Source organism: Prionailurus bengalensis, chromosome B1 (genome assembly GCF_016509475.1).
Source record: "Prionailurus bengalensis isolate Pbe53 chromosome B1, Fcat_Pben_1.1_paternal_pri, whole genome shotgun sequence".
Lineage (NCBI taxonomy): Eukaryota > Metazoa > Chordata > Mammalia > Carnivora > Felidae > Prionailurus > Prionailurus bengalensis.
In genome coordinates this window covers 114211840-114238372 of record NC_057344.1, presented here as the reverse complement: position 1 = coordinate 114238372, position 26533 = coordinate 114211840, and the positions used below count along the sequence as shown (strand labels likewise).

At 36.0% G+C, this 26533-nt stretch overlaps 1 protein-coding gene across 4 annotated transcripts in view; it reads left to right on the top strand.

Annotated features, from left to right (window-relative positions):
- Positions 1-26533, top strand: part of SEC24B (SEC24 homolog B, COPII coat complex component) — a 99638-nt gene that overhangs the window by 56363 nt on the left and 16742 nt on the right. For 2 of the 4 annotated variants that reach the window (XM_043570676.1, XM_043570694.1), the window contains 10 exons: positions 1484-1564; positions 5117-5340; positions 12716-12900; positions 15653-15755; positions 18648-18774; positions 19479-19588; positions 21316-21428; positions 24043-24161; positions 24775-24830; positions 25073-25279. In XM_043570676.1, coding sequence (XP_043426611.1) covers positions 1484-1564; positions 5117-5340; positions 12716-12900; positions 15653-15755; positions 18648-18774; positions 19479-19588; positions 21316-21428; positions 24043-24161; positions 24775-24830; positions 25073-25279 — 1325 coding nt within the window. The remainder of the gene's footprint in view (positions 1-1483; positions 1565-5116; positions 5341-12715; positions 12901-15652; positions 15756-18647; positions 18775-19478; positions 19589-21315; positions 21429-24042; positions 24162-24774; positions 24831-25072; positions 25280-26533) is intronic. The other 2 variants (XM_043570704.1, XM_043570685.1) reach the window with 1 other exon arrangement.

Genomic DNA, 26533 nt, shown 5'->3' with positions numbered 1-26533 from the left:
TCCATAAATAAATTGCTAAGGCCACTGTCTAAGAGATTACTGCCTGCATTTTTAATTTAGGAGTTTGATGATTTCGGGTCTCACATTTAGATCTTTAATCCATTTTAAGTTTATTTTTGTGTATGGTGTAAGAAAGTGGTCCGGTTTCATTCTTTTGCATGTAGCTGTCCACTTTTCCCAGCACCATTTATTAAGATGTATATTCTTGGTTTTTTGGTCATAGATTCATGGGTCCTATAAGCGTGTGTTTATTTCTGAGCTCTCTACCCAGTTGCATACATCTGTGTGTCTGTTTTTGTGCCAATACCGTACTATTTTTATCAGTAGAGCTTTGTAATATATCTTGAAACCTGGGATTGTGATACCTCCAGGCCTGTTCTTCTTTCTTAATATTGTTTTGGCTATTTGATGTCTTCTGTGGTTCCATAGATATTTTCAGATTGTTCTAGTTCTGTGAAAAATGCCATTGGTATTTTGAAAGGGATTGCACTGAATATTGCTTTGGATACTGGTGTATTGTTTTTTAATGTTTTACTTTCAAACTTTTCAAAACGACCTTATATATCAGCATTCTTTTTTAGTTGTATATTTACAAACACAAAGAACAAAAGGAAGAGCCATCATTTCCCATTCTTAATTAAGAATGACATATATATGCATCCATTTTCTATTTATCACAAAGCATTTAGTAAACATTAGTATCTTCTACCTATTACTTATTTTATAGCCCTTATATTTTCTCAGTTCATATTCACCATCTCATTTAAGCCTCACAGGAACATTAAGAAGCACACATGTAGGGCATTTTTTAAATTGTTCCCATTTTGCAGAAGAGAGTATTAGTACTGACGATTGTCACTTACCCTAAGTTATATAGCAAGTAAAGAACAGAGTCTAAGTAACTTCAGTTAGAGCCCAAGATCTCTAATGCAAGAGAGGGACCATGTGAATTTTCAGTTTCTTCATCAGTATATACTCTTGCATATCTATGCCCTACGATAACTGTAGGCTCAGAATATTTATTGAGTGGATGAATGAAATAAATATATTGTTTATTTTATCCATGTGACCTATCACTAAGTCTCATAAATTGCCACTGATGGTTCCTGTTAATCTCACAGATTTTTATTCTCCAATCTGGAGATATATAAACTAAGGCATAGAAATGCTTGGTAACATGTGAGGTAACAACCAAGCCATAGACTCCTCTTCTAAGAGGTTCCATACAGCTGTGCTGCCTTATAAAAGTCATTAAAATTGACTAAATTTTGTTCCACTTGTCAGCTCCATATTCTCCCCACTCTTATTAACATAAGTTTGTATATGATTTTTAAATGTCATGAAACATCAGTCACTTTTAGTGTTTACTAGACTCAGGAATTTTCCTAGTTCGGCAAAACATCCTTTTCAACATTGCCAAAGGCTGCTTGCTCTAAGATACATTGTCCCGTTAAACTTAGTAGATGTTTTGGTTTCCTTTCAGGTGTTGACAGCTCTTCTACCACAAGCAGTGCTTCTCCAGTGCCCAACAGTTACGACGCCCTGGAAGGAGGCAGCTACCCAGGTAGTTTGTTTTGTGCTTATTTGATGCTTACTGGAAACATTACTGACCATCAGTTGTTTCCAGACATCAACATATATTACACATAATTAGCGGGCTATGTTTTTACCAGAACAAAGAGACATTTTCTCATACTCTCAGCCTTAATTTAGTAGTTTTAATGGTCCTCCTATAACAACTACAAGTGTTGTTTCTGGGAGGCCTAAGAAAATTTATTATTTTATTTTTGTTATGCTCTTTATCTTTTTCCTCTTTCTAAAAGACTTTTAATACTTTAAGCATTAAAGTATTAAATGCTAAGTAACTTTTAATACTAAGTAATTTTCCTCTTCCCTTTTTTATGCTAATAACTTCTTAAGTAAATTTTATATTTCTGTTCTCATGCTTAGGTCCTTGAATTCCTTCCAACTAGCCTCTGAATATAAATAGTCTTTGACTCTTTACTCCCCCTATGGCTCCTGGCTGCCTCCACCAGGTAAATAGATTAACCACTTGGGGCTAGATTTTGGAGGCATTACTTTTAACCATATCTAGAAATAACTTTGGTCATTACAAAGGAATAGGAGTGGTGGATGGTTTTTAAAAAAATGCAAGCTTAGGTTTTATAATTATTAGTCATTTCATTATAATGTCTTGTATTGTGAAATTCCTTTTCTGTCTGTCTCTTACATCACATCTGACTTCTCTCTTTCTCACTTTTTCTAATGATTTGAAACATTAGGACTAACAGGACAAGTAATTTTGCTCTTTTCTTTACTTCTTACCACTTTGGTAATAATCCAAGATGGAGCTTAATTTAAGTTGGAGCACGCTGGACTTAACATACTATCTTGCTATCACTATCCTACAGATTGGTAGAAAACTTTCATCTTCTCAGCTTAATATAGAGTTCCTTTTTAGTATTTCAAGAATACTCCAGTAAGCTACTCGGTCTTTTGTGAGTAGGGATTTTTTTTTCCCTAGGCATGCACACGTGTCTAAGAAATGATGGACCATTCCAAAAACATTCACCATTATCAAAATATTTTAAAAGACTAAATTTGCTCACTATAAGGCGAATACTATATGTAGGATCACTATATTGTATACTTGAAACTAATATAACACTGTATACTAACTATACTGGAATTTTTTTTAACTTTCTATTTAAAAAAAATTTTAAGATGAGTATATAATATTTCATAAGCTTCAAATTAACCTAAAAAAATTAACCTGATTATGAAATGCCAAATGTGGTTTAATAAAAGGTCATGGCCTTGGAGTTTGACTTTGCTTTGTCTGTCTATATTCATTTCCTCAACAATTTTTTTTTTTTTAATTTTAATGTTTATTTTGAGGGAGAGAGCACGTGCAAATGCGGGGAGAGGCAGAGAGAAAGGTGAGACAGAATCCCAAGCAGGCTCCGTACTGTCAGCACAGAGCCCGACTCAGGGCTTGATCCTACAAACCATGAGATCATAACCTGATCTCTGAGCCACCCAGGGCTGACTGAGCCACTGGCTGAGCCACTGACTGAGCCACCCAGGCACCCCTTTTATTAACCAGTCTTAATCTTATTATGAACTGTGCTTTGACACTAAGTGGGTGAACTTGGGCAAGTTTTCTAGCTGTTTATACTGCACCAAAATTAAAGATGTGAACATTTGTAAGAAAATGTATTGAAAACACTATGTGTCAGATACTAGGATAGATCTTAGTACTATAGAAATATATAGTTTTAACTCCTCCCTTTCCTAAAGAAGAAGAGAAGTCTTAGACCTCCATGTTGAGGAATCCAGTTTTTTATTTCTTAGGCTGATGACTGTTACCATGTTAAGAGACCGTTCTACTTATATTCCCTGTGAGAAAGGATAAGCAGGACATGACATAATGCTCTTGTTCTATTAAGAAATCTGGGAGGTTACCAGAAAGCCAGTAAGCCAGCCCTTGCCTCATTAGCACAAGACGATAGAAGAATATCTAGGAACATATCTTCAAAATGCGAGCCAAGAGATATTGTCAGTACAAAGATAAGAGTCTTCAAGAATCTTCAAAGAAAAAATATTATTAAATCACATGCTTTTAAGAGCATATTTTTTGCAGAGTCTGGTTGCTGGTGAAGAATGTAATTTTTATAGGAAAAAATAGAGTAAAATTCATGTATACTATATAGATTTTACTTTAAAATAAGACTAACTGTATAGCAGCATGTTAATAATGGTATGTGTAGTAGAGTAATTTTTAGGGTGTCTTGTTATTTTTGTCTTTGATGATTAAATTTTCTGCAGTTTTTTCTCAGTGTGACTCAAATTTTAGTTTTTGTTTTGAATTTAAATAAAGGAAGAACATTTATTCACTAAATTTTATTTGGCATTTATTATATACCAAACATTATTTTAGGAGCTGGACACTATTCTGTACATTGTCTTTCATACTTGCACAGTTTGCTTCTGCAAATAATACAGACTTCTAAGGGATTATGGAAATATCTACCCTTTCTATGGACTTTTTAAATAATGGCAGGGTCAAATAAAAGAGTGGTTGATACCCTTTTTATTGCTTTGTTCTTTTTTCTGCTTCTTAGCCCCAATTCCTGCTGAGAGAGTAAAAGTAAAAATAATTGTATCATAATTTTTCATTTATAGTATAGTACATTTATATATTTTATATGATATATAGTATATTTTGTATTTGTATAAATATGAAGGTCATACTGTTAGAAATACCAACTGAAGCATTTGTCCGTGAAATGATAGGAAATACGGGGTTTTCTTCTGAATACTTCTGTAAAAAAAAAAAATAGGGTGTAAACACTATATTGTATACTTGAAACTAATTTAAAAAACACTTTTCTGGGGCGCCTGGGTGGCTCAGTCGGTTAAGCATCTGACTTCGGCTCAGGTCATGATCTCGCGGTCCGTGAGTTCAAGCCCTGTGTCAGGCTCTGTGCTGACGGCTCAGAGCCTGGAGCCTGTTTCAGATTCTGTGTCTCCCTCTCTCTCTGACCCTCCCCCGTTCATGCTCTCTCTTGGTCTCAAAAATAAACGTTAAAAAATAAAAAATTAAAAAAAAAAAAAAACACTTTTCTAATGAATGCAAAAAAAAAAAAACCCAGGATGAGAACACATGAAATAAGATTAGCAAACCACTGGCAACTATTAAAGCTGAGTGAAGAGGTATAGGGTTCATAATTCTGTTCTATTTCTGTGGATATTTGCAGTTTCTCAAAAAGTTTAAAAAGGCAGGGGTTGGGTGGGTGCCTGGGTGGCTCATTCAGTTAAGCATCCGACTTTGGCTCCAGTCATGATCTCGCAGTTCACAAGTTCAAGCCCCACATCAGGCTCTGTGCTGACAGCTCAGAGTCTGGAGCCTGCTTCAGATTCTGTGTCTCCCTCTTTCTCTCTGCCCCTCCCCCACTCACGCTCTGTCTCTCTCTCTCAAAAATAAATAAAAACATTTAAAAAAAATTTTTTTAGTTTAAAAAAGGGAAATGCCAAAGATCATAGCTTGCCCAGGAGCCAAGTCTTTATAGAATCCTGATTTGCAGTGCTAACATAATGTTTTTCCCTCTGTTAGATATGCTTTCTTCATCAGCAAGCAGTCCTGCTCCTGATCCTGCTCCTGAACCTGACCCTGCTCCAGCTTCAGCTCCTACTGCTCCTCAGCCTTCAAAAATGGCTAAGCCATTTGGGTATGGCTATCCAACTCTTCAGCCTGGTTATCAGAATGCTACAGCACCACTTAATTCTGGAGTACCTCCCAGTAGCCCAGTGTATTCTGGATTCCAGCAGTATGCTCAAGTATGTATAAACTTGACATTGCATTTCTGGTGTGCGTGGGTGGCTGAGTCAGTTAAGCATCTGAGTCCTGATTTCAGCTCAGGTCATGATCTCACAGTTCATGGGATCGAGTTTCATGTTGGGTTTTGCACTAACAGCTCAGAGCCTGCTTCGGATTCTCTTTCTCTCTCTCTCTCTCTCTCTCTCAAAATAAACAAACATTTTTAAAAAAGACATTGCATTTCTAAAATCATGAAACTTATCAATTCTAACAAATACCTGGTGATTCAGGTGGATCATAGGTGCAAATACTGATAAGCCTAGATCAAATATACATAGAATTTGGTTCTAGTTTTGTGTGTGTGTGTTTGTGTTTGTGTGTACATAGATAGAGATAAAAGGAAATATAAATACCAGATTTTTAAAGAGATTATATCTGGATCAGGATATTAGCTATGATTTTTCTGGCCCTCGTGGTACTTCCATTTTTTAGAGTCTTGCAATGTGCTGGTAATGATTTTATAATAAAGAAAGTAAGTGTTAAGTTTTTTAAAATTCTGTATTACCAAGCTGGCTTTTTCCTCAAAAAAAAAAAAAAAAAAAAATGACGTGGTATAAATGTGATTTGGAAGTTTGGTTCCAATTCTTAGATTAAAGAAATCTTGGGCTGCCTGGGTGTCTCAGTCGATTAAGCGTTCTACTTAGTTCAGGTCATGATCTTGCGATTTGTGGGTTCGAGCCTCACAAAGGGCTCTGTGCTGATATCTCAGAGCCTGAAGCCAGCTTTGGATTTGGATTGTGTGTCTCCTTCTCTCTCTGCCCCTCCCCTGCTCATGCTCCCTCTCTATCTCAAAAATAAACATAAAAAAAAAAAAAATCTTCATAATATGACACATAACTGGTGACAGCCTCCATATACATAAATGCTAATCACTAGTTATGTTTATTATTAAGTACTGCTGTGACCCATTCTGATATGACCTTTTTGGAGACACCTCTTAAATGCTGTATCAATTTAATAATACAGAATAGTAAGTATCTTACATTTATATTTATTAAGAAAGTAAAATATAAGCTAACAACTGAAATGGCAAAAGCATTCTACTTATAATGAAAAAACTGCTCATAGTAGACTAATCTTAGAGAAATTTCATCTTATGGTCCACTAAGAATAAAAATTAGAGGGAGGGGCACCTGGGTGGCTCTGTCCGTTGAGCATCCGACTCTTGATTTCAGCTCGGGCCATGATCCCAGGGTCACGGGACCAAGCCCTGTGTGTTAGCTCCTTGCTGAGCATGGAGCCTGCTTAAGATTCCCTCCCTCCCTCCCTCCACCTCCTCCCCCCACCTCCTCCCCTCCCCCTCCCTCCCTCCCTCCCTCTCTCTCTCTCAAAAACCAAAATTTAAAAAAATAGAGGAAATAGGACAATCATGTTTCTGGAATTTAATCTTAGCATTAAGGCACAAAAGGAATAAAGATACTGGGAGAGGCACTAAAGAAATGTGGTTAGTTGGTACACATTTTTCTGCCTTCTGTTCTGTTAGAGTTTCTTTATGACTCTAATGTCATATGAAACACTTTTTAAATCATTATTTTCTGACTCTTGTGCTTTAGACAGATTGCTTTTGGGGGTCATAATATATAATGTGTTTCTACATTTTAATGAGACGAAAACCAAGTTCAAAGAAAGGATCTGGTTCTTAGAGGAAGTTTTAGGCACAGAAAAAAAATTGTAGTGGTATTCCACAGTGACAAAGGAAAAGGTTCTTTGACCAAATCTGGCCTCCTGCCCATTTCTGCAAATAAACTTTATTGGAATAGAGCCACAATCATTCTTTTATGTATTATCTATGACAATTTTGCACCACAGTGGTAGAGTTGAATAGTTGCAAAAGAGATATGCATCTCTTAAAGTTTTTAAATATTTACTACCTGACTCTCTACAGAAAAAGTTTGCTGACCCTTGACATAGAGAATGGACAGTATTCTTTTCCCGTTTTATTTAGGAGGTTATTTTGGAAGTGAAGAGATTGTCCTTGGAATAAAAGTGAAAATTAATATTTATTATACTAGATTTTTAAAAATAACTTCATTCTATTCTGTGACCCCAGTCCTTTTTATACTCTAGTTCCAGTGCAAGGATCACAGGAGTTTGAATGAAGAGGACAGAGGCAGACTAAAAAGTAACTTGGGTGGCTCAGGTTGGGCATCCGACTTGATTTCAGGTCAGGTCACGATCTCACAGTTTGTGGGGTCCCTGTGTCAAGCTCTGCGTCAGGCTCTGCACTGACAGTCAGGCTCTGCACAGTACGGAGCCTGCGTGAGATTCTCTCTCTCTCTCCATCTCTGCCCCTCTCCACATGCGCGCACACGCTCTCTCTCTCAAAAATAAATAAACATTGTAAATAAAAAATAAAAAGTAACTTGGATTATTAAATCATGGGGGAAATGAGCATCACAAAGCCACAGCTTTAGACTTTATACTGTTAGAAATCATTCACTCCTACCTTTCATTTTTTAAAACTTTTTATTGAACTATAATCTATATTACATTTATGTACAGGTATATAAATCAACATCATACGGTTTGATACATTTCAACAAATTGAACACACGTAACCAACAGCCAGTGTCCTTTCTCATGCCTTTTCTAGTCACTAACCCTCAAGCTAGAGTTGGCAACTGTCTTGACTTGTAATACTACACATTAGTTTTGCCTCCTTTTGTTCTTAACATGAGTAGTATCATAACTGTGTATACTCTTGCTGTGAGTCTTTGGCCCAACATTTTGCTTTCTGTGTGCTTGTTCTCATTGTTCATTCTCATTGTTCTCGTTGTACAGCACTCTGTTTTGTGAATATACTTGTTTATGTATTTGTTCTATTGTCGATGGGCATCAGGGTAAATTTCCAGTTTGGGGCTATCATGAATAGTGCTGCTGTGAATATTTCCGTTCATGTCTTTTACACAAATGTATGTATCTAGGAGTGAAATTGCTGGGTCATGGAGTACCCAAACGTTCAACCGTTAATGCCAAACAGTTTTCCAAAGCAGATGTTCCAATTTATACCTCCCATTAGCAGTTTATGAGAGTTCCAGTTACTGCACATTCTTGTGAACACTTGGAATTTTGACTTTTATGTAGTAATTACCTTCCTTTCATTATTTAAGTGAAGAAATTGAGACTCAGATAAGCGAAATCATCTAAGACCAGGCTTAGTCCTGAGAATACAAGTCTTTGCAGTTCAGAATTAAGCATTTTTTTTCTCTCTTTAACTGGTAGGGACTTGTGCAGAAAACCAAAGTCAGATTTGATATATGAATCTAAGGAAGAATACAAAGCAGCAATTTAATTTTGTTTAATGTGAATTTAAAATAGGTTTTCAGACCCTAGTGTTTCTGGGCCAATGAACAGTAATGATTTAAATGCACAGTTAGGACGTACATTTAAATTCTTACCTATCTGCTAAAAAAAGATTATACATTTTAATCTAAGGTTAACATCAGCAAGCTAATAAATAATAAAAGAAGCCATTTATTTTTAAAGTCCTACTTAGAGGGCGCCTGGGTGGCTCAGTCGGTTAAGCGTCCGACTTTGGCTCAAGTTATGATCTCACAGTTTGTGAGTTCAAGTCCTGCATCAGGCTCTGTGCGGTCAATTCAGAGCCTGGAGCTTGCTTCGGATTCTGTATCTCCCTCTCTCTGCCTCTCCCCCTCTCACTCTCTGTCTTTCAAAAAGATGAATAAATGGTAAAAAAAAAAAAAAAAAAAAAATTAAAGTCCTACTTAAGATAAGAATATCTTTTTTTTTTTTTTTTAACATTTATTTATTTTTGAGACAGAGAGAGAGCATGAACAGGGGAGGGTCAGAGAAAGAGGGAGACACAGAATCTGAAACAGGCTCCAGGCTCTGAGCTGTCAGCACAGAGCCTGATGCGGGGCTCGAACCCACGGACTGCAAGATCATGACCTGAGCCAAAGTCGGGCGTTTAACCGACTGAGCCACCCAGGCGCCCCAGGATAAGAATATCTTACTTTAGCTTTAAGCAACCCTTTATAATGAAATTGAAATGCCATTAAATGTTGTACTTAGTATTAGCCAGTGGTAGGGTTCTAAATTTTTAAGGGTTTTTTTTTTTTTTGCATTTATTCATTTGAGATGACCCTTATTAAGAAATGGGAAACCTCAGTAGTTGGCCTTTGAGGAAGAAAAAAAAATTAAAATTTGTTTTTCAGCCCTGAAATACGATGTTTGAAAATGAAAATAAGAGTTAGATAAGTATTTTAATGAATATATGAAAAACCAGATGTAATGTTATATAGTGCTTTTTTTTTAGTCAAAAGCTTTTTTTTTTTAAGTTTCTATTTTAATCACGACAAGTGCACTCCTTAATCCCCATCACCTATTTCATGCATCCCCCTCACCCTCATCCCCTCTAATAACCATCAGTTTGTTCTCTATAGTTAAGAATCTGTTGTTTGGTTTGCCTTTCTCTCTTATTTTTCCCCCTTTGCTCATTTGTTTTGTCCTTAAATTCCACATATGAGTGAAGTCATATGGTATTTGTCTTTCTCTGAATGACTTATTTCACTTAGCATCCATGGACACTTGGACTGTTTCCATATCTTGGCTAATGTAAATAATGTATTTAGGACTTTTTTTTTTTTTTTTAACCTCCCCCCTGAAAAAAAAGACATGATCAACTGTAGAAAAGTGCAGATAAGCACAAAGAGGAAAATAAATACCAAACAATATTCCCACTATCAAGATGTAAACAGCAACACTTGGAGTCTGTCCTTCCAAGTTTCTTGCTATGCATTTTGGGGGAAAAGCTAGGAAAGAGACTGGACATCTAATGGCTTTTTTAAACAAACAAAAGAAGTTGATAAGTAGGGATATTGTTTTAGAAACTTTTTGTTCTTTTCATAGCAAAAGACAAAACCTTTCTATATATCCTTCCTCTGGCAGCTGCATAGTGTTTTATAATCAACTAATTTGCTATTGTTGGGCATAATTGTTAAAGTCAACTTTTATATGCACACACACCTTAATGCATCTGTCTCGTTTTCTTAGATGAAATTTCTTCAGGTGGAATTACTGAATCAAAGCACCTAATTTTATAAGACTTTAAAATTTCCACTTATGCATTCAATAAAAACTTACTGAGTTCCTACTGTGTGACAGCACTACTTTAGGCACTGAAGATTCAAGAGGAGCTAAGTAAACAAAACGAAGTTCTTGCTATCAGAAATTTGTTGGGAGGGGTAGGTTCCCTAGGACAGTAAATAAGTAAATCAATAAATTAATGAGATAATTTCAAATAGTCACAAGTGTTGTGAAGTAAGACAAGTTGAAGAAATTGCTAGGGTTGGGGATATAGGATAGATAGGAAATCCCTCACTGTAGAAATTATGTTTGAAATACCATTTTAATGACAAATACCAGGCATGGAAAAATCTGGGGGTAGAGCATTTCAGGCTGAGGAAGCATGCATGCAAAGACTTAAGGCAGGAGCAACTGTGATGTGTTGCAAGAATAAAGTCTCGGTATGGCTGGAAATCAGCAATAGGAATAAGATCAGAGAGCTAGGGAAGGACTATCATCGGAAGCTTGGATTTTATCCCAAGTACAGAGGGGATACAGTGGAGATTTTATGTAATGGAGTGATATCCAATTTACGTTATTTAGAGAATCATTTTGGCTACCGTGTGAAGAACAGATTATGGATGGAAGTATTTGAAAAGATAAAAATGGAAACAGAGACAAATGGAAGCTTTGCGACAATCACAGAAATGTAGGACTATGCTTTGTTCTAAGGTGGTATCAGTAGAGGTAATGAATAGTGGATGGATAAAAGTTGACTTATTGATGAACTGATTATGATAGGTGAAAGAAAGGAAGACACCAAGGATACCTTAGGTTTTTGGCAGAGCAACTGGGTATAGGGTAGTGCTTTTACTTTGATGATGAAGAGAGACAACAGGTCTAGGAGTGAGAATCGAGTTGGCCATGTTAAGTTAAAATGCCTGATAGACATTTAAGTGTAGATATCCAGTAGGCAGTAAAAGTGTATATCACTGCCCATTCTTCTATATTACAAAGTCCACCAAGAATTATTTTTTATAAGCAAAGATTTTTTTATAACTATTAGTCATTTATGTTTCTTTACTGAAATTCCAGTTCATATTATTTCACCATTATTCAGGTCTTCTGGTTTGTAAAAGCTGTCTATAATAAGTATAATAACCTTTTGGCTAATACACATTGTAATTTTTCCTTCTAGCTCGACATTTGCATTTAATTTTAGTGGGTTTTTTTGACATTGAAGGAATGTCTAAATTTTAAATAGTGATTTTTAACTTTTGTTTGTGTCCTTTAGAAGATCTTTTCAGCCTTCAGGTTAGGAAATATTCCAGCTATAAATTGTTTTAGTTCTTTGGTTGTTTCAATTTTGCATCTTTAATCTATTTAAGGTTTTATTTTGGCTCATACTGTAAACAATAAATCTCATCCCCCTCCCCACCTCTGTAAATGGTTAGCTCTGAGTTCACTATCATGTATTAAATAATCTATCTTTTTTTCACTGGCAAAAAATTGGGTAGTTTGAGCATTAAAATAAATAATAACTGTAATTCAGTCACTTGGAGTTGATAGAAAGCCATGCATTCATAATAATACTAAATATAACAAAGGTAACAGAAAAAATAAGCAAAGCAAAACAGCATTGTACATTTTTATGGCATCAACTCATTATTCCAAAAATTGATCATTGAAAAACCTTGCAAACATAAGCATGTATGTATTCATTATGCCTTTCTGTATTCACGGAAGCCAGATTTTTAATGTTGAAAAACATTGTTGCTGAAAATTTTGTTATGAGGTTTAACTGTACTAATACTGTAACTGTACTGTTAGTTACACTAACTGTAACTAGTAATTAGTACAGTAACTGTACTAATACTGTTTTTTCAGTATTTTGTTTTGAGGTTTTTTTCAAGAATGCTTTAAATTGAGCTACCCTTTTAAATCATTCTGTTACCAAGCCAGGCTTAATATTTTTTAATGTTTATTTTGAGAGAGAGAGAGAGAAGCAGGAACAGGGGAGAGGCAGAGAAAGGGAGAGAGAGAATCCTAAGCAGCTCCCACGATGTCAGCACAGAACCTGACACAGGGCTCAAACTCATGAACCCATGAGATCATGACCTGGGCGGAAATCAGGAGTGAGACACTTAACCAACTGAGCCACCCAGGCACACTGCCTCCCCTTTGTTTATGTTTATTAAATTCTTATATTTTCTCACTTACTCTGAATGTTAAAATCCTGTAATAGAATACATTGTATTCAATTTGATTTTATTGTTGTTTTGTTTATTTTGTTTTGAATTGTGTTTTTAGCAGTATCCTGGTATGAACCAGCTGTCCTCCAGTCTGGGAGGACTGAGTCTTCAAAGTTCTCCACAACCAGAAAGTCTGAGACCTGTAAACCTCACCCAGGAGAGGAATATTTTACCCATGACTCCTGTTTGGGCTCCTGTACCTAACTTGAATTTAGACCTCAAAAAATTAAACTGTAGCCCAGAGTAAGTATTTATTTTTATGATCTTTAGTAAGTAATATACTTTGTCAGAAATGTTGTTTGAGTTTCAAAACTAGTAAAAGTGATAGGATATTAATTCCTTGACTGGAAGTTTTGTTAATCCAGACTTTTGTATTTTAGTTTGTATAGAAGTTCTAGGTCCTGTTCATGCCTCCATCTCTGTCTCCATTCAGTCCTATTCCCTGTCACCTAATGTGAGGGAATTTTTTTTCTATTTGAGTGAAGGGTTTCAGGAACCCAGATTTAACTATATTTTTCTTAAATTTCTTTTTCCTTACTTTTCACCAGGAGTAACTTCTGATGTCTCTTAAAATAAGGTGGAATCTTTAAAAATGTATACCCTTCAATCTTTGCTTGAAAAGGATGCAGACTTCACATATATAATCCCAAGAACAGGTTTAGGTAAATGGTTTCTCTCTGAGTTTTCTTTGCCTACTCAGCATAGAATGCAAAGACCATTATTCCCAGGCTTAAGATTTCCTTTTTTGAGTTTTCCTCACCTCATGGAGAAGTTTCACTGACAGTTTGCATCTGGCGGCCACGAAGCCCTGGTGTATCCTCTGGGTAGGTGAGCTCTGTCACTCACATTACAGTACCTTCAAAACTACGAGTTCTGTTCTTGTTTGCTTTCAGTACTTCTTCCTCCTAAGAATAGGATATTTCTCTGCACCTAGATGCTTTGTAGAAAACATCTTTCTGCTCCTGAAATCGCTCCTTCATAAAGTAAACTCTGATTCACAGAAAAATGTTGTCTTCTTCCTTGCATTAGAATTAGTGTTCTTTTTTACAGCCAGTATTTTCCTTTATTAAGGCAGTGATGTTCTACCTTTTTTAAAAAACCGTAAGCTTCTCTTTTTTTCAACCAAAATTTTGTAGAGAATTCCAATACAGGAAACAGAAAATAGAGCCGCTCCGAAGATTCCCCCTCTTCTCCTACCCACTGCCACCAATCCCCCATCGGTGCCTAAGGCAGCATCAAGATCATTGTCATAAAAATGTGTAATCACTGATTCTAGGATAAAAACAGCTGCCTATTCCTGTGAATATAAGTTGCTATCAGGTCGTAAGTATGTGGATTTTGGCCTTGTATTATAGAAGATTAGGCATCCCCTAAGTAGGTGAATGTGGTCTATGTATATGTATGAAGAGATTCCACAGGTTCAGGGGATGGTGTGTGTGTTTTCTGTGAAAATCTCTCTGTTACCAAAATAGCAATGCAGAGTAATTAGGAGTGTAGACTTTAGAGCTGGACAGACACAGGTTCTTACCATGGTTCCACTGATAAGTAGCTGTAAGGCTCTGCACATTTTTTTTTAATACTCATTTTTGAGAGGGGGCAAGTGGGGGAGGGGCAAAGAGAGAGAGGGACAGAGGATCTGAAGCGGGCTCTGCACTGACAGCAGTGAGCCCGACGTGGGGCTCAAATTCACAAACCGTGAGATCATGACCTGAGCCAAAGTTGGATGCTTAACCAACTGAGCCACTCAGGTGCCCCAAGACTGTGCAAATTTCTTAACTTCTCAAATTTTCAGTGTCGTCAGCTGTAAAACAGGAATAATAATTGTGCCTACATAAAACGATAAATCATTTATTCAATAAATATTTATCAAATGCCTTCTAAATTAAGGGCCAGGCACTGGTTTTAGGTGCTAGGAATGAAGCAGTAAGCAGAGTTCCTAATCATTTGCAACCTTTATGCTATTAGGGAAGACATACTATGAACAGTCAAAAAATCGTAAGTTAACCTTCATAAGTTAGGGATCATGCGTGTAACGTAATGTCAGAATATTACTATGAGGTAGAGAGTTAGTAAGGGTAGAGGTTGGCTGTTTTTAATTGAGGAGTCGGGATAGGTTTTTCTCAAGGAGTTAACATTTGAGTAGAGATCTGAATGAAGTATGAGAACAAACCAAGTGTGCCAAGCTGCATGAACAGTAAACACAGAAGTCCTGAAGCAGGGACCACCTTAGTGCGTTCATGGAACACCACCAGCCCGAAGTCTGTACGTATCTGGATATCTCTACATACTATCGACTGCTCTTCTTAAAATTTCTTTTGTGGTGTCCAGTACTTCTTGCTTCTTATCTCTTTGATTGCTCCTTTATTGATTCTGTGTCTACTGACCTTGACTTATAACTCAATGAGCTATAAGACTTTGTCTAAGAGAGGAATAGTGCTAGGGTCACACAGGACAAAATGATCTCTGATCTCAAGGGGAAAAGACAGACAAGGTATACAACCCTAAGGCAAAGCAGAGTAATACATAGAAGCATAAACTGATCTCAAAGCACAGGAAGACGTCATTTCTTCTGACTTGTTAGCAGAAGGAAGGGTGGTTTCAGAAGAAGCGATAATTTTGAGGAGTCTCATAGTAAGAGAGTTTCAACAGGTGGAAAATGGGCAGGAAAGCAGAAACAGCATTATTAAAGATGTGGGGGTATACCTGTTCACTTGTGTTTTCTACTCCCTCCGATTCACGTTCTTAGTCATAATGTTTTTTCCCAAATGTGTTAAACGTTTCCACCATGAAAATGTTGAGTCCTTGATTTAGGTCTTTTGACATATATTACAAATATGCCTGCTTAGAGTAACACGGATCTTTCTAGTTGTAGTTCTAGAACATTCTCAGATAATTTTCATCTGTACCCTTGAATGTTAATTATCTAGAGCTGTCTACTTCAGTATGTTTTTTCTCTGATAGCTAATATAGTCCGTGTTGCCTCTGTTTTTTGCAGTTCTTTTCGGTGTACTTTGACAAATATTCCACAGACCCAGGCTTTACTGAATAAAGCTAAGCTTCCTTTAGGATTGCTGTTACATCCTTTCAGAGACCTGACGGTAAAGTGACATATTTCAAAATATTTGTGGATACTGATGTATGTTTGTGTGCAGGGTGTTTGGATTGTATATCTTCTGGGAGATTGTTTTTCATCTCCTTTTATTTTTTAAGTTAGAAATAATCATTTTTGTCAAACTCAACTCAGCAGACATTGTTTTTTAAAGTACCTGCTCTGTGACAGGCTCTAACCACCGATAAATACAGAGATAACTAAGTCATTGACTTTGCTCCTAAGAAATTTATATGTAACACAGGACAAAGATGTAAAAACAAATAAACAATGGTATAGGGTAACCAATATGTAACTAACCAAATTCTGTGAGGTACTTAGGCACTGAATACAGGATGGGAAGTGATTTTCTGTAGGTGCAGTAGCAGAGGTTTTCTGTGACTGACGAGGTCTGAGCTGGATTTTGAAAGTTTAGTACTTTTGGAAATTGGAAAGACCATTGCAGATAACCTTTGGGAGCTCTATTAAACATAAAGGTTGTACCAACAGTAATGTCCAGTTAGGGAGGAAAACTATATGATGTTCCTAACTGTAGTAAACAAATAACCTTTGTAATAATAAGTCCAAATGCTTCAAGTCTATTGAATTAAAACATTACTTGTTTATGTTTCCACAGTCTGTTGGTTTAATGCCGAGCTTGCTGGATTTTTACATATACTTCTGCTATTTTATGCAAATATGTTGTCTTTAAACTAAAATTCTAAACTTAATAAAGTTTATCCAGATATATTTTATTTATACTTTGTAAGTTGTATTTCCCCCTCACATTTTTTTACTGCTGTGGTTTTCTACCCTTACTGCTGCTGAGTTTCTTTTGCCCTCATTTATCAAAAAAAAAGTGTTTATTAACTATTGTGCCAGATGCTGAGGTTATAAAGGTCAGTAAGGTTCCTTATGGAACTAACTTTCATACTAGGATGTATGGAAAGGGACAGAGTGAATAGAAAATAAAATAATTATGATACGCAATAAATACCTTGAATTTATTCATTCAGTAAATACTGTATCATCACCTATAATACTATTTCAGCCATTATCTCTAAACCAAGATAGTTAATTTCCTATATACATAAGTGAGAATTTTTGTCTAAACACAGATGCCATATATGATATTTTCTGGAAGTATATACACTAAATTGGCAACAGTGGTTTCCTCTGGGCTGTAGAATCCTGGGTAATTCTTTGTTTTCTTATTTTCAGTTAATTGTGCTTCCTGATTTTTTCATGAAGTGTTTTGTCATTACTTGTGTAATAAAAACTGTGTATGTTAAAGAAATTAAATACAAAGATATAAATATTTATGTATAGATGGAAAAAAGCGAGAAGGAAATATACTAAAATGTTATCAGGGATTAATTGAATTAATTGAATAATATTTGGGGTTTTAGTGTTTTTTCATATTTTCTAAAGTTCTTAAATTAAATATAAAGTTCCCTTCCCAAGCCTTTTCTTCCCTTTTCCCTTTTTTTTAAAGGAGTCCAAAACAGATTTATAAGTTAATTTTTGAATACTTTTCATGCTGACTCTTAAGTTTATGTATTTATGGGGGGGGGGGGGCGAAGAAAGGGCAAGTGAGGGAGGGGCAGAGAGAGGGAGAGAGGATCCCAAGTAGGCTCCACAGTGTCAGCACAGAGCCCAATGTAGGGTTCAAACTCACAAACCATGAGATCATGACCTGAGCTAACGTTGGACACTTAACCGAGTGAGCTACCCAGGTGCCCTTATAAGTTTATTTTTATATATCATAATTTATAATCTTTGCCCCCTCAACACTTTTAAAAAGATCACTAAAATTACCAGCATTTCAGTGGTCTCTTTTGATAAGTTTAGCACCGAAACATTCTCATTCTCTTAAAAAATAACTCGTTCAAAACTAGGTAGAACTTCTGCCTTTGATTATCTAAAACTGTTTCACACACACACACACACACACACACACACACACACACACACACACATTTTGTTCATGTATTTTTTGTTGTTGTTGTTAATGTTTATTTTTGAGAGAGAGGGAGAGCACAAGCAGGGGAGGGCAGAAAGTGAGGGAGACAGAAGCAGGCTCCAAGCTCTGAGCTGTCTGCATGGAACCCAATGCAGGGCTCGAACTCAGAAACCATGAGATCATGACCTGAGCCGAAGTTGGACTCTTCACCAACTGAGCCACCCAGGTGCCTCTCGTGTATTTTTTTTTTTAATTTTTTTTTAACATTTTATTTATTTTTGAGACAGGGAGAGACAGAGCATGAACAGGGGAGGGTCAGAGAGAGGGAGACACAGAATCTGAAACAGGCTCCAGGCTCTGAGCTGTCAGCACAGAGCCCGACGCAGGGCTCGAACGCACAGGCCGTGAGATCATGACCTGAGCCGAAGTTGGCCACTTAACCGACTGAGCCACCCAGGTGCCCCTGTATTTTTTTTTTTTTTTTTAAAGCACATTGTGTTTGTGTTTTTGTGGCCTCGGTTCCCATCAGGACTGTGTGGCTGGCTGGTGAGCAGTGCCTGATGGTCTAGTACCAGGTGCTGTCGGGCAACAAAGACAAAGACATTTTTATGTGGTACATTTTTCTTTCTCACTGATATTTCTTGAGTCTACCTGATGAGCTCTGAGTTATTGTCTTGGCCAACCAGGCTTTTCTTATGAGCCGATAACTTTTATTACATTTGGTAATAAAATGTTTTGCTGTTATTTTACAGTTTGTGACGAAGGGGGAGAAAACTTGACAGCTACCTGTGTTGCTCAGCACATCACTGGATTTTATTAAAAGGCATCAATTCCAAAACTCAGTTATGGTTTCTGTTGTGTATGTGGAGCAGAGCAGTATGCGTTGCGTTTTTCCCTGTGGTGATTTTTCTACTACAGCGTCTTTATTTTACTTCCTAGCAATTACCAGTGATAACATCAAACACCATCGTGAGGTGCCGGTCGTGTCGAACATATATCAACCCTTTTGTATCCTTCATTGATCAACGTAGATGGAAATGCAATTTGTGCTATAGAGTTAATGATGGTGAGCTTCAGATTCTTAAAATAAGTGTGTTTAATGTTATTTTAAACATTTTGACAATTTTGTCATTATCTGGTCTCTTTCCTCATTGCTTCAAAAACTTCCAGGCCCCTTTTAATGGAGAAAATGTAGGCTAGGGACACTTCATCTTGGCTGGCCCGGGGATAATTGATAATAAGCAGAGTGACAGTAAGGCCAAATAAAAACAATATTCACAGAACAAGCAGTGAAGGTCATGTAGACTAACTGTGCTTGATCCTGCCAAGTTAAGATTATCTTCAGTTTCTACATTACCAAATATAATTGGTCCATTAAAGCAAGCATACGTTTTTACCAGTATGTGTAGACACGTGCCTACCAGCGTGTCTGTCTGGTTTCCCTTTAATCATTTTTTAGGTCCTTGTAGTATAATTGCTTTCAAATTTGTGTTTCTGTCTGATTTCTTTTCATGTCATGTGATATAATAAATAGGACACAAGCCTGGGAAACAAGGTTGCCCGTGTCCTGGTTTCCTCACTTGATTTCACTATATGTTTATTTTATCTTGATATATTTTTTAAGGAGTGTTTTTACCATTAGATGTTCACAGAACTGTTGAAACTTGATACAGATATTGACGAAGGTGTTTACTTCTTGGTATGTATTTCTTGGTGTTTAGTTACAAAACATACTACTAACTTTGTACTGGATTTCTGTTTGTTACCTAGTTCCTGAAGAATTTATGTATAACCCCCTAACTCGATCTTATGGAGAGCCTCATAAACGACCAGAAGTTCAGAATTCAACTGTGGAATTCATTGCTTCTTCAGATTACATGGTAACTACTCAGTGTAAAAATTAGCCATAGGATATAACTGTATTGGTCATTTATAATTTTCTGTGAGGTAAATTCTTGCAAAATTTTGTATTGTCCCCAGTATTAATTTTTTACAATAATACTGAAAGTTTATACTTAACAAATAGAAAACTTTTCATAAAGGTTACCTGATGTCCTAAAAGAATGCAGTTATGTCACTAAGAAACATTAGTAATGTTTTGTGATAAGCACTTACATTTATAATTTGTTGTCATTTTGATTTGATTACTGTCATGGAATGAATATAAATATCCTTTTGCCATTTAATATTTAAGACCTTCAAACAGAAAAACTCATGTTTTTGCCAAAAACTGCAGTTTTCCGGCTCCTAAAGATATCACCATCTTACTGGTTCACCCAGTACAGATATCAAGATAAATGGATATCGACCTCACTTTAATTTTCTCTCTCCAGTTCATCACAAAATTCTACTTGTTCTTTAATTACACTAGTCCTTTAAGATCTCATTCTTCTTTTCTATTTACAAAAATGAATTCTTAGCTAAAGTTCTCCTCTTTATCATATCTATTCATTTTAAATGCATTTATAATAACCTACATTTCTTCAGTATCCTCATTACTAATCTTTGTCGCCTGCAAAAATGTAAGGTGTTGCTCGTGGGGAAAGGTGAACAGGGACAGTTAATGTGTATTAAATTCCTGCTGTTCAACCCATCTCTCTCTTTATTTTTGTGATTTTTATGGTCCTTTGTGTCCAGTTTAGTATCTCCCCACTTAACTACTATTTCCTTGTCTGTTTCCATATATTAACTTTTACTTTTGGGCACTTTTACTCTGAACTTCTTGCCTTCTTTACAACTTACATTCCCAACTCTGTTTTGGCTCCTTAGGATCTCAATCTAATTGAAGTGGTGAAGCAAGAAGTTAATTTTTAATTTTTGCCATATGATCTTTGGTTGGCGTATTAAGAAAAAAAAAAGATTTTATATATCCTTTTAACTTTCTATAGCAGTAATCTTTCAAGCCTACTACAAAAAAGAAATAATAGTATAGTGAGCCATTATTTACCTATCACCAAGCTTCAACAGTTAGCAACATTTTGCTAAATACATTTCATCTAAACCCAGTCCACCCCAGTGTTCCCTCCCCTCACCCACCCTGGAGTTTATTAAATGCTGATCCCAGCATCATATCATTTAACCTATAAATACTTCAGTATATATCTCTACCAGATAATGACTTAACATACTTAGAATACCATCACAAGCACTTTCTTTACACTTAGCACTTAATACTTGTGACTTAGCCACCACCAGGTGACCCAACAGCTAGTACTAATGGCTACTACTATCAGTTGTAAGATTCTAAAAACTAAATATAAAAAACAATGTTTTTTGGAGTAGGGAAGGGATATAGAGGTTCGCATTAAATAGTAAATAAGCTTAATTTTTCTTTGAAAGATAGCTCAGTCAGCATTCTTATCAGGAAGACATTTAGCTTATTTAACTATTACTGTGTAACAACTACCTTATTATGCTTAATCCATAACCAACTTTATAAGAAAAAAAGTTAAAGGAATGTCATTTTCTTTAGCACATTAGATCTTACAAAATATCGATCCTATGTGTGTATTTTTTTGTGTCATCAGTAAATAGCCAGTGGTAACAGTGGTATGAAAAGAATAAACTGTGCCTACTAAATAAATTACATTATTTTTATTCCTTTCAGCTTCGTCCTCCTCAACCTGCAGTTTACTTATTTGTTTTAGATGTATCTCATAATGCAGTGGAAGCTGGATATTTGACAATTTTGTGCCAGTCGTTGTTAGAAAATCTAGACAAGTAAGAAATGTTTTTACTCATAATGTGTTTGTGTGTGTACAAATATATATATAAGTGTGAAGTTTATTAGCAATTTATGGGATTCGTTTTTATTACAGTTTGACTTCATTTATCTATCACTGCACAGTACTTCTTGTCCACCTCAGACCCAGGATCCTGCTACTTCAATTATTATGAATTATGACTTGGTGTCCAAATCATAAAATTGTAAATGTTTAATACTTGCTAAGGAATTTAGATCTCATCTAACTGTTCCTCTGACTTGACAGATCTGAACACTGACCAGGATATCAAGGATCCAGATGAGAGAAATCTAGCTGTAATTTTTGCCTGAGCAAGGAGTTTTTCATGAGTTTCAAATGTCCTAATGAGAAAATGAGCCAGACAAAAGGGAAGAAGGAATTGATTTTGTGCTGAATATTTCAGGAAGCCAGAAACTGAGCTCTTCATTTTGACACATTAGAAATGAGCTGTATTGTGCAATTAGAAACAGCGTATAGGATATTGGCTCTAAATCCTGCCTAGTATTGGTCATGATGGAGACCCTCAACTAGCTTCAAAAATGGACCTTCCAAATCTCTGGAAAACAAAGTAGTTTGTACATTTCTTTTTTTACTCCCCAAACCTACAGGATATATGACTTAAGGTTATTAGTAAGAGTGGCTCACACCTGCATTGGTTCTTGCCATGTGTAGAGGAGTAGGGGTGGTTATATATAAATACTTCGTCAGAAGTACTCCTGGTGATTTCAGAAGGTTCTCTCCCACCTTCCATTTAAGTCTGAGAATCCTTGCTCTGTTACCATAGTCTACATACCACTGATCTGGGCCTATGACTAGTGGATAACGTTGAGATAAAAATACCCAGAAACTTTAAATGCTTTGCTTTTAGTTTCTTTTAGTAACTTAAGAGTTTTCATAATTTCATCCTTGATTGAAGCATTTGCCCTGTTTTTAGGCACAAGTACTTATTAATTCGGGTGTAGTGTCAGAGTGAGTAGCAATGGAAGACTGCAAAGAAATAGTTTTAAAGCTGAAGAGTCAGCTTGCTGAAAAAGTATGAAGCCTGTCCAGTGCATGACTATTTGTGAGTTAAATAGACCATGCCAAACCAAAAGGATAAAATTGGGAATGGCAAATTATTTAAAACATAACATACAAATATATATATACACACACATACACACACACACACACACACACACACACATATTTTTTTTTTTATTATTAAGCAGAAAATAGCATTAGGAAAGTAAAAAAAGAAGATAACATGTTTTTGGAAAGAGCTATGGATATAACTTGGAGAAAAAGCCATTTGATATGGAGCAATTGCATCTCAACTCTGAATTTTGAGCTTGGAGTAGAGTAGATAGGGAGTCTCCATTCTAATCGGTAACAAACAGCCCTAACACTCCATGACCTTAGAAATTTCAGAGGAGTAAAGAATCATCTGTAGAAACATCATAAATCTTGACGAGTATTGGTAAGCTAAACACCCACATAAGTTGGTGCATTGTTTTCTGAAATTTTCTTTGACTTTGCAGACTATCTGACTGGCCTGATCAATAATGCATAACAGTAATACTGTTTCTTGTTTTTGATGTACACTGTTTTGGCATCCTGTGATACTCAAAAATATTTTAAAAGCATTGCTAAAACAATAAATTATATAACAGCATTTAACATAGTGGTACTTAAAAAATATTTTTGTAAGATGAAGCATCCATTTTATCAATAAGGAGAACCTGACGGGCAAAGAAATGGTCATTTATTGTTTTTTTTTGCCATGGCATTGACTCTTGAATACTGAGTTCTTGCAGAAAACTTTTAAAGGACTGATAATAGATAAAATGTCTTGATGTTCTTAAATGTGATTTTTATTTAAAACTTTCCACATTAAAATCTGATTTACAGGGGCGCCTGGGTGGCTCAGTCGGTTGAGCATCCGACTTCAGCTCAGGTCATGATCTCACAGTTCATGGGTTCGAGCCCCGCATCAGGGTCTGTGCTGACCGCTTTCTCAGAGCCTGGAGCCTGCTTCAGATTCTGTGTCTCCTCCTGTCTCTGCCCCTCCCCCGCTCACGCTTTGTCTCACTGTTTCTCAAAACTAAATAAATATAAAAATAAATAAATAAATAAATAAATAAATAGAATAGAATAGAATTAAAAAATAAAATCTGGTTTACATTAATTACATTGTCTTTTCTTGGAAAGTACTCATTTGTCATCTGCCCTTAAACAGTTTGAGCTACATACACTCTTTTTGTAGCATTGGAACTGAAAATATGAGTAAATGTTTAGTTAAAGGAGTGTGTGCTAGAGGAAAGTTAGTAAGAAATCTTTGATTTTTTTAATCATTTCATTTTTAGTTTTGGTTTATTATTTGAACATGGTTCAGTTTTCTTGAGTATTAGCTCTAAACACGTTGGTTTCATCTGAAAATGGGATGTTTCATCTTTGCTCTTTTCTGATGTATGTTGGTTTAGAGAGGAATAACTTTCCTCTATGAAAAAGCATGTGTAATTATTCTTAGACTTTGTTTACTATTTAATTATTTTTTTAATAAAATATGTTACTAAACACTTTGAATTTAAAATTATCATTTTTATCCTTAGGCTTCCTGGAGATTCACGAACAAGAATAGGGTTCATGACCTTCGACAGCACTATTCATTTCTACAATTTACAAGAAGGATTATCACAACCTCAAATGTTGATTGTGTCTGATATAGATGGTAAGCAGTGAATAGAAGTCTTTGTGACTATAGATTTTGGAATTGAGGCTACTGTATTTGACAATACATCCTGTCATAGTGCTGTAAGGATAATTTGGTGCACTTTGATACTTTAAAAACAGTTTCCCGGCGAGGTGCCTGGGTGGCTCAGTTGGTTGAGTGTCCAACTCTTGATTTTGGCTCAGGTCATGATTCCAGGGTTGTGGGATCCAGCCCCATATCAGGCTTTGTGCTGAGCATGGAGCCTGTTTAGATTCTTTCTCTCTCCCTCTGCCCCACTCCCCAATTCATGCTTTCTCTCTCTCTCTCTCTCTGTCCTTCTCCCTCTCCCTCTCCCTCTCTCCTCTCTTCTCTCTCTCCTCTCTCTCCTCTCTCTCCTCTCTTCTCTCTCTCTAGAGAGATATAGTTTGTTTTCTGGAACATATTTCATTCTAAGTTTTCTATGTCTGTGTGTGTACTTATGTGTGCACACACATATGTATAATATATATTTAATAAAGCAGTATCATGGTTCCCATTATATATATGGCCTATTAAAAACTAAGATTTTTAAATTTATGATATTCTTTTGACTTGATTTATCTATTGATTAAAATATATGTTTTCCCTTTAGATGTTTTTCTACCTACACCGGATAGCTTACTTGTGAATCTATATGAAAGTAAAGAGGTGAGATTGACTTTTCTCTTAAAGTATGAAAATATTTCTGTTATTTTAACTGTTTACTAAAATCTTTAACATTTGTTTACTTAGTATATTAATATTGCATAGACAATGTAGGTAGCATACTTATTGACTCCTCAGTTTATATCCCCTAAGATACAGTGGTATATATTATACTCCAGAATGTTTTAAAGAAGAAAATTGCCTTGCCCTCTGAGTAATTCAACTTTTAATCTTTGTTTTCCCAGCTTATAAAAGACTTATTGAATGCATTACCAAATATGTTCACCAATACAAGAGAAACACACAGTGCCCTTGGTCCTGCGCTTCAGGCTGCCTTTAAATTAATGTCTCCAACAGGTGGCCGTGTGTCTGTATTTCAGACACAGTTACCTTCCTTGGGTGCAGGACTTCTGCAGTCCAGAGAAGATCCTAATCAGAGATCAAGCACAAAGGTATTTTAGATTTGGTTTCTCTGTCATGTTTAAGATTTTGTTTTGTACCTCCGTAGCCCGTGTAATTATTTGTTCGTTATTCTGCTTTTTTACTTCATTGATAGTAAAAATCTGGTGAGAAAATGTATCATTTTGTGTTCTTTGTATTACTTTCTTTGCAAGTCATAGAAATTTAAAAATAACTTACTCTAATACTTTCATTTTACAGATGAGGAAAATAGATTAAATTTGCCAAAGGTTAAGTAACTAATGGTGAAGGTGTGACTTGATTTTCTGGCTGCAGTTCTCTTTTCTGTTATACAACTGATAATACTAAATCTGAGATATTACAATTTAACACGTTCATACTAATAAACATTTAAAAAAATTTTTTTAATGTTTATTTTGAGAGAGAGTGTCAGTGGGGAAGGGGCAGAGAGAGAGCAGGAGAAACAGAATCTGAAACAGGCTCCAGGCTCTGAGCTATCAGCACAGAGCCCGATGCGGGGCTCGAACTCGGGAACGGCGAGATCATGACCTAGGCTGAAGTCGGACGCTTAACCGACTGAGCCACCCAGGAGCCCCCATAAACATTTTAATTATAAAGATAATACAAACCATTGTATAACAAGAATAAACCATCAATAATCTTTACTATCAAGATAATAGCATTTAGGGGTGCCTCACTGGCTTGGTTGAAGAACATGTAACTCCTGATCTTGGGGTCTTGAGTTTGAGTCCCATGTTGGGTGTAGAGATAACTTAAAATCTTTAAAAAAAAAAAAAAAGATAATAATGTTTATATAAACACATACAAATATGCATAATCAGGCATCATACGTATATAGTATGTTTTAACTGACTTTTTTTCATTGAAGAGTACATTGTGAGCATTTTCTGAGGTCCTGAAAATTGTCTTAATTTTTTTTTAATGTTATTTATTTTTGAGAGAGAGAGCACAAGCAGGAGTGGTGTGGAAAGAGAGGGGGACACAGAATCCAAAGCAGGCTCCAGGCTCTGAGCTGTCAGCACAGAGCCCGACACGGGGCTCAAACTCACGAACCTTGAGATAATGACCTGAGCTGAAGTCAGAAGCTTACACCCAGGTGCCCCTGAAAATTATCTTTAAAAAATATTTTTTAGAGGCACCTGGCTGTCTCAGTCAGAAGAACATGCAACTCTTGATCTCAGGGTCGTGAGTTCAAGCCCCACTTTGAAGGTAAAGATTACTAAAAAACATAAATAAACTTTCAAAAATAAAGAATATCTTTTAGT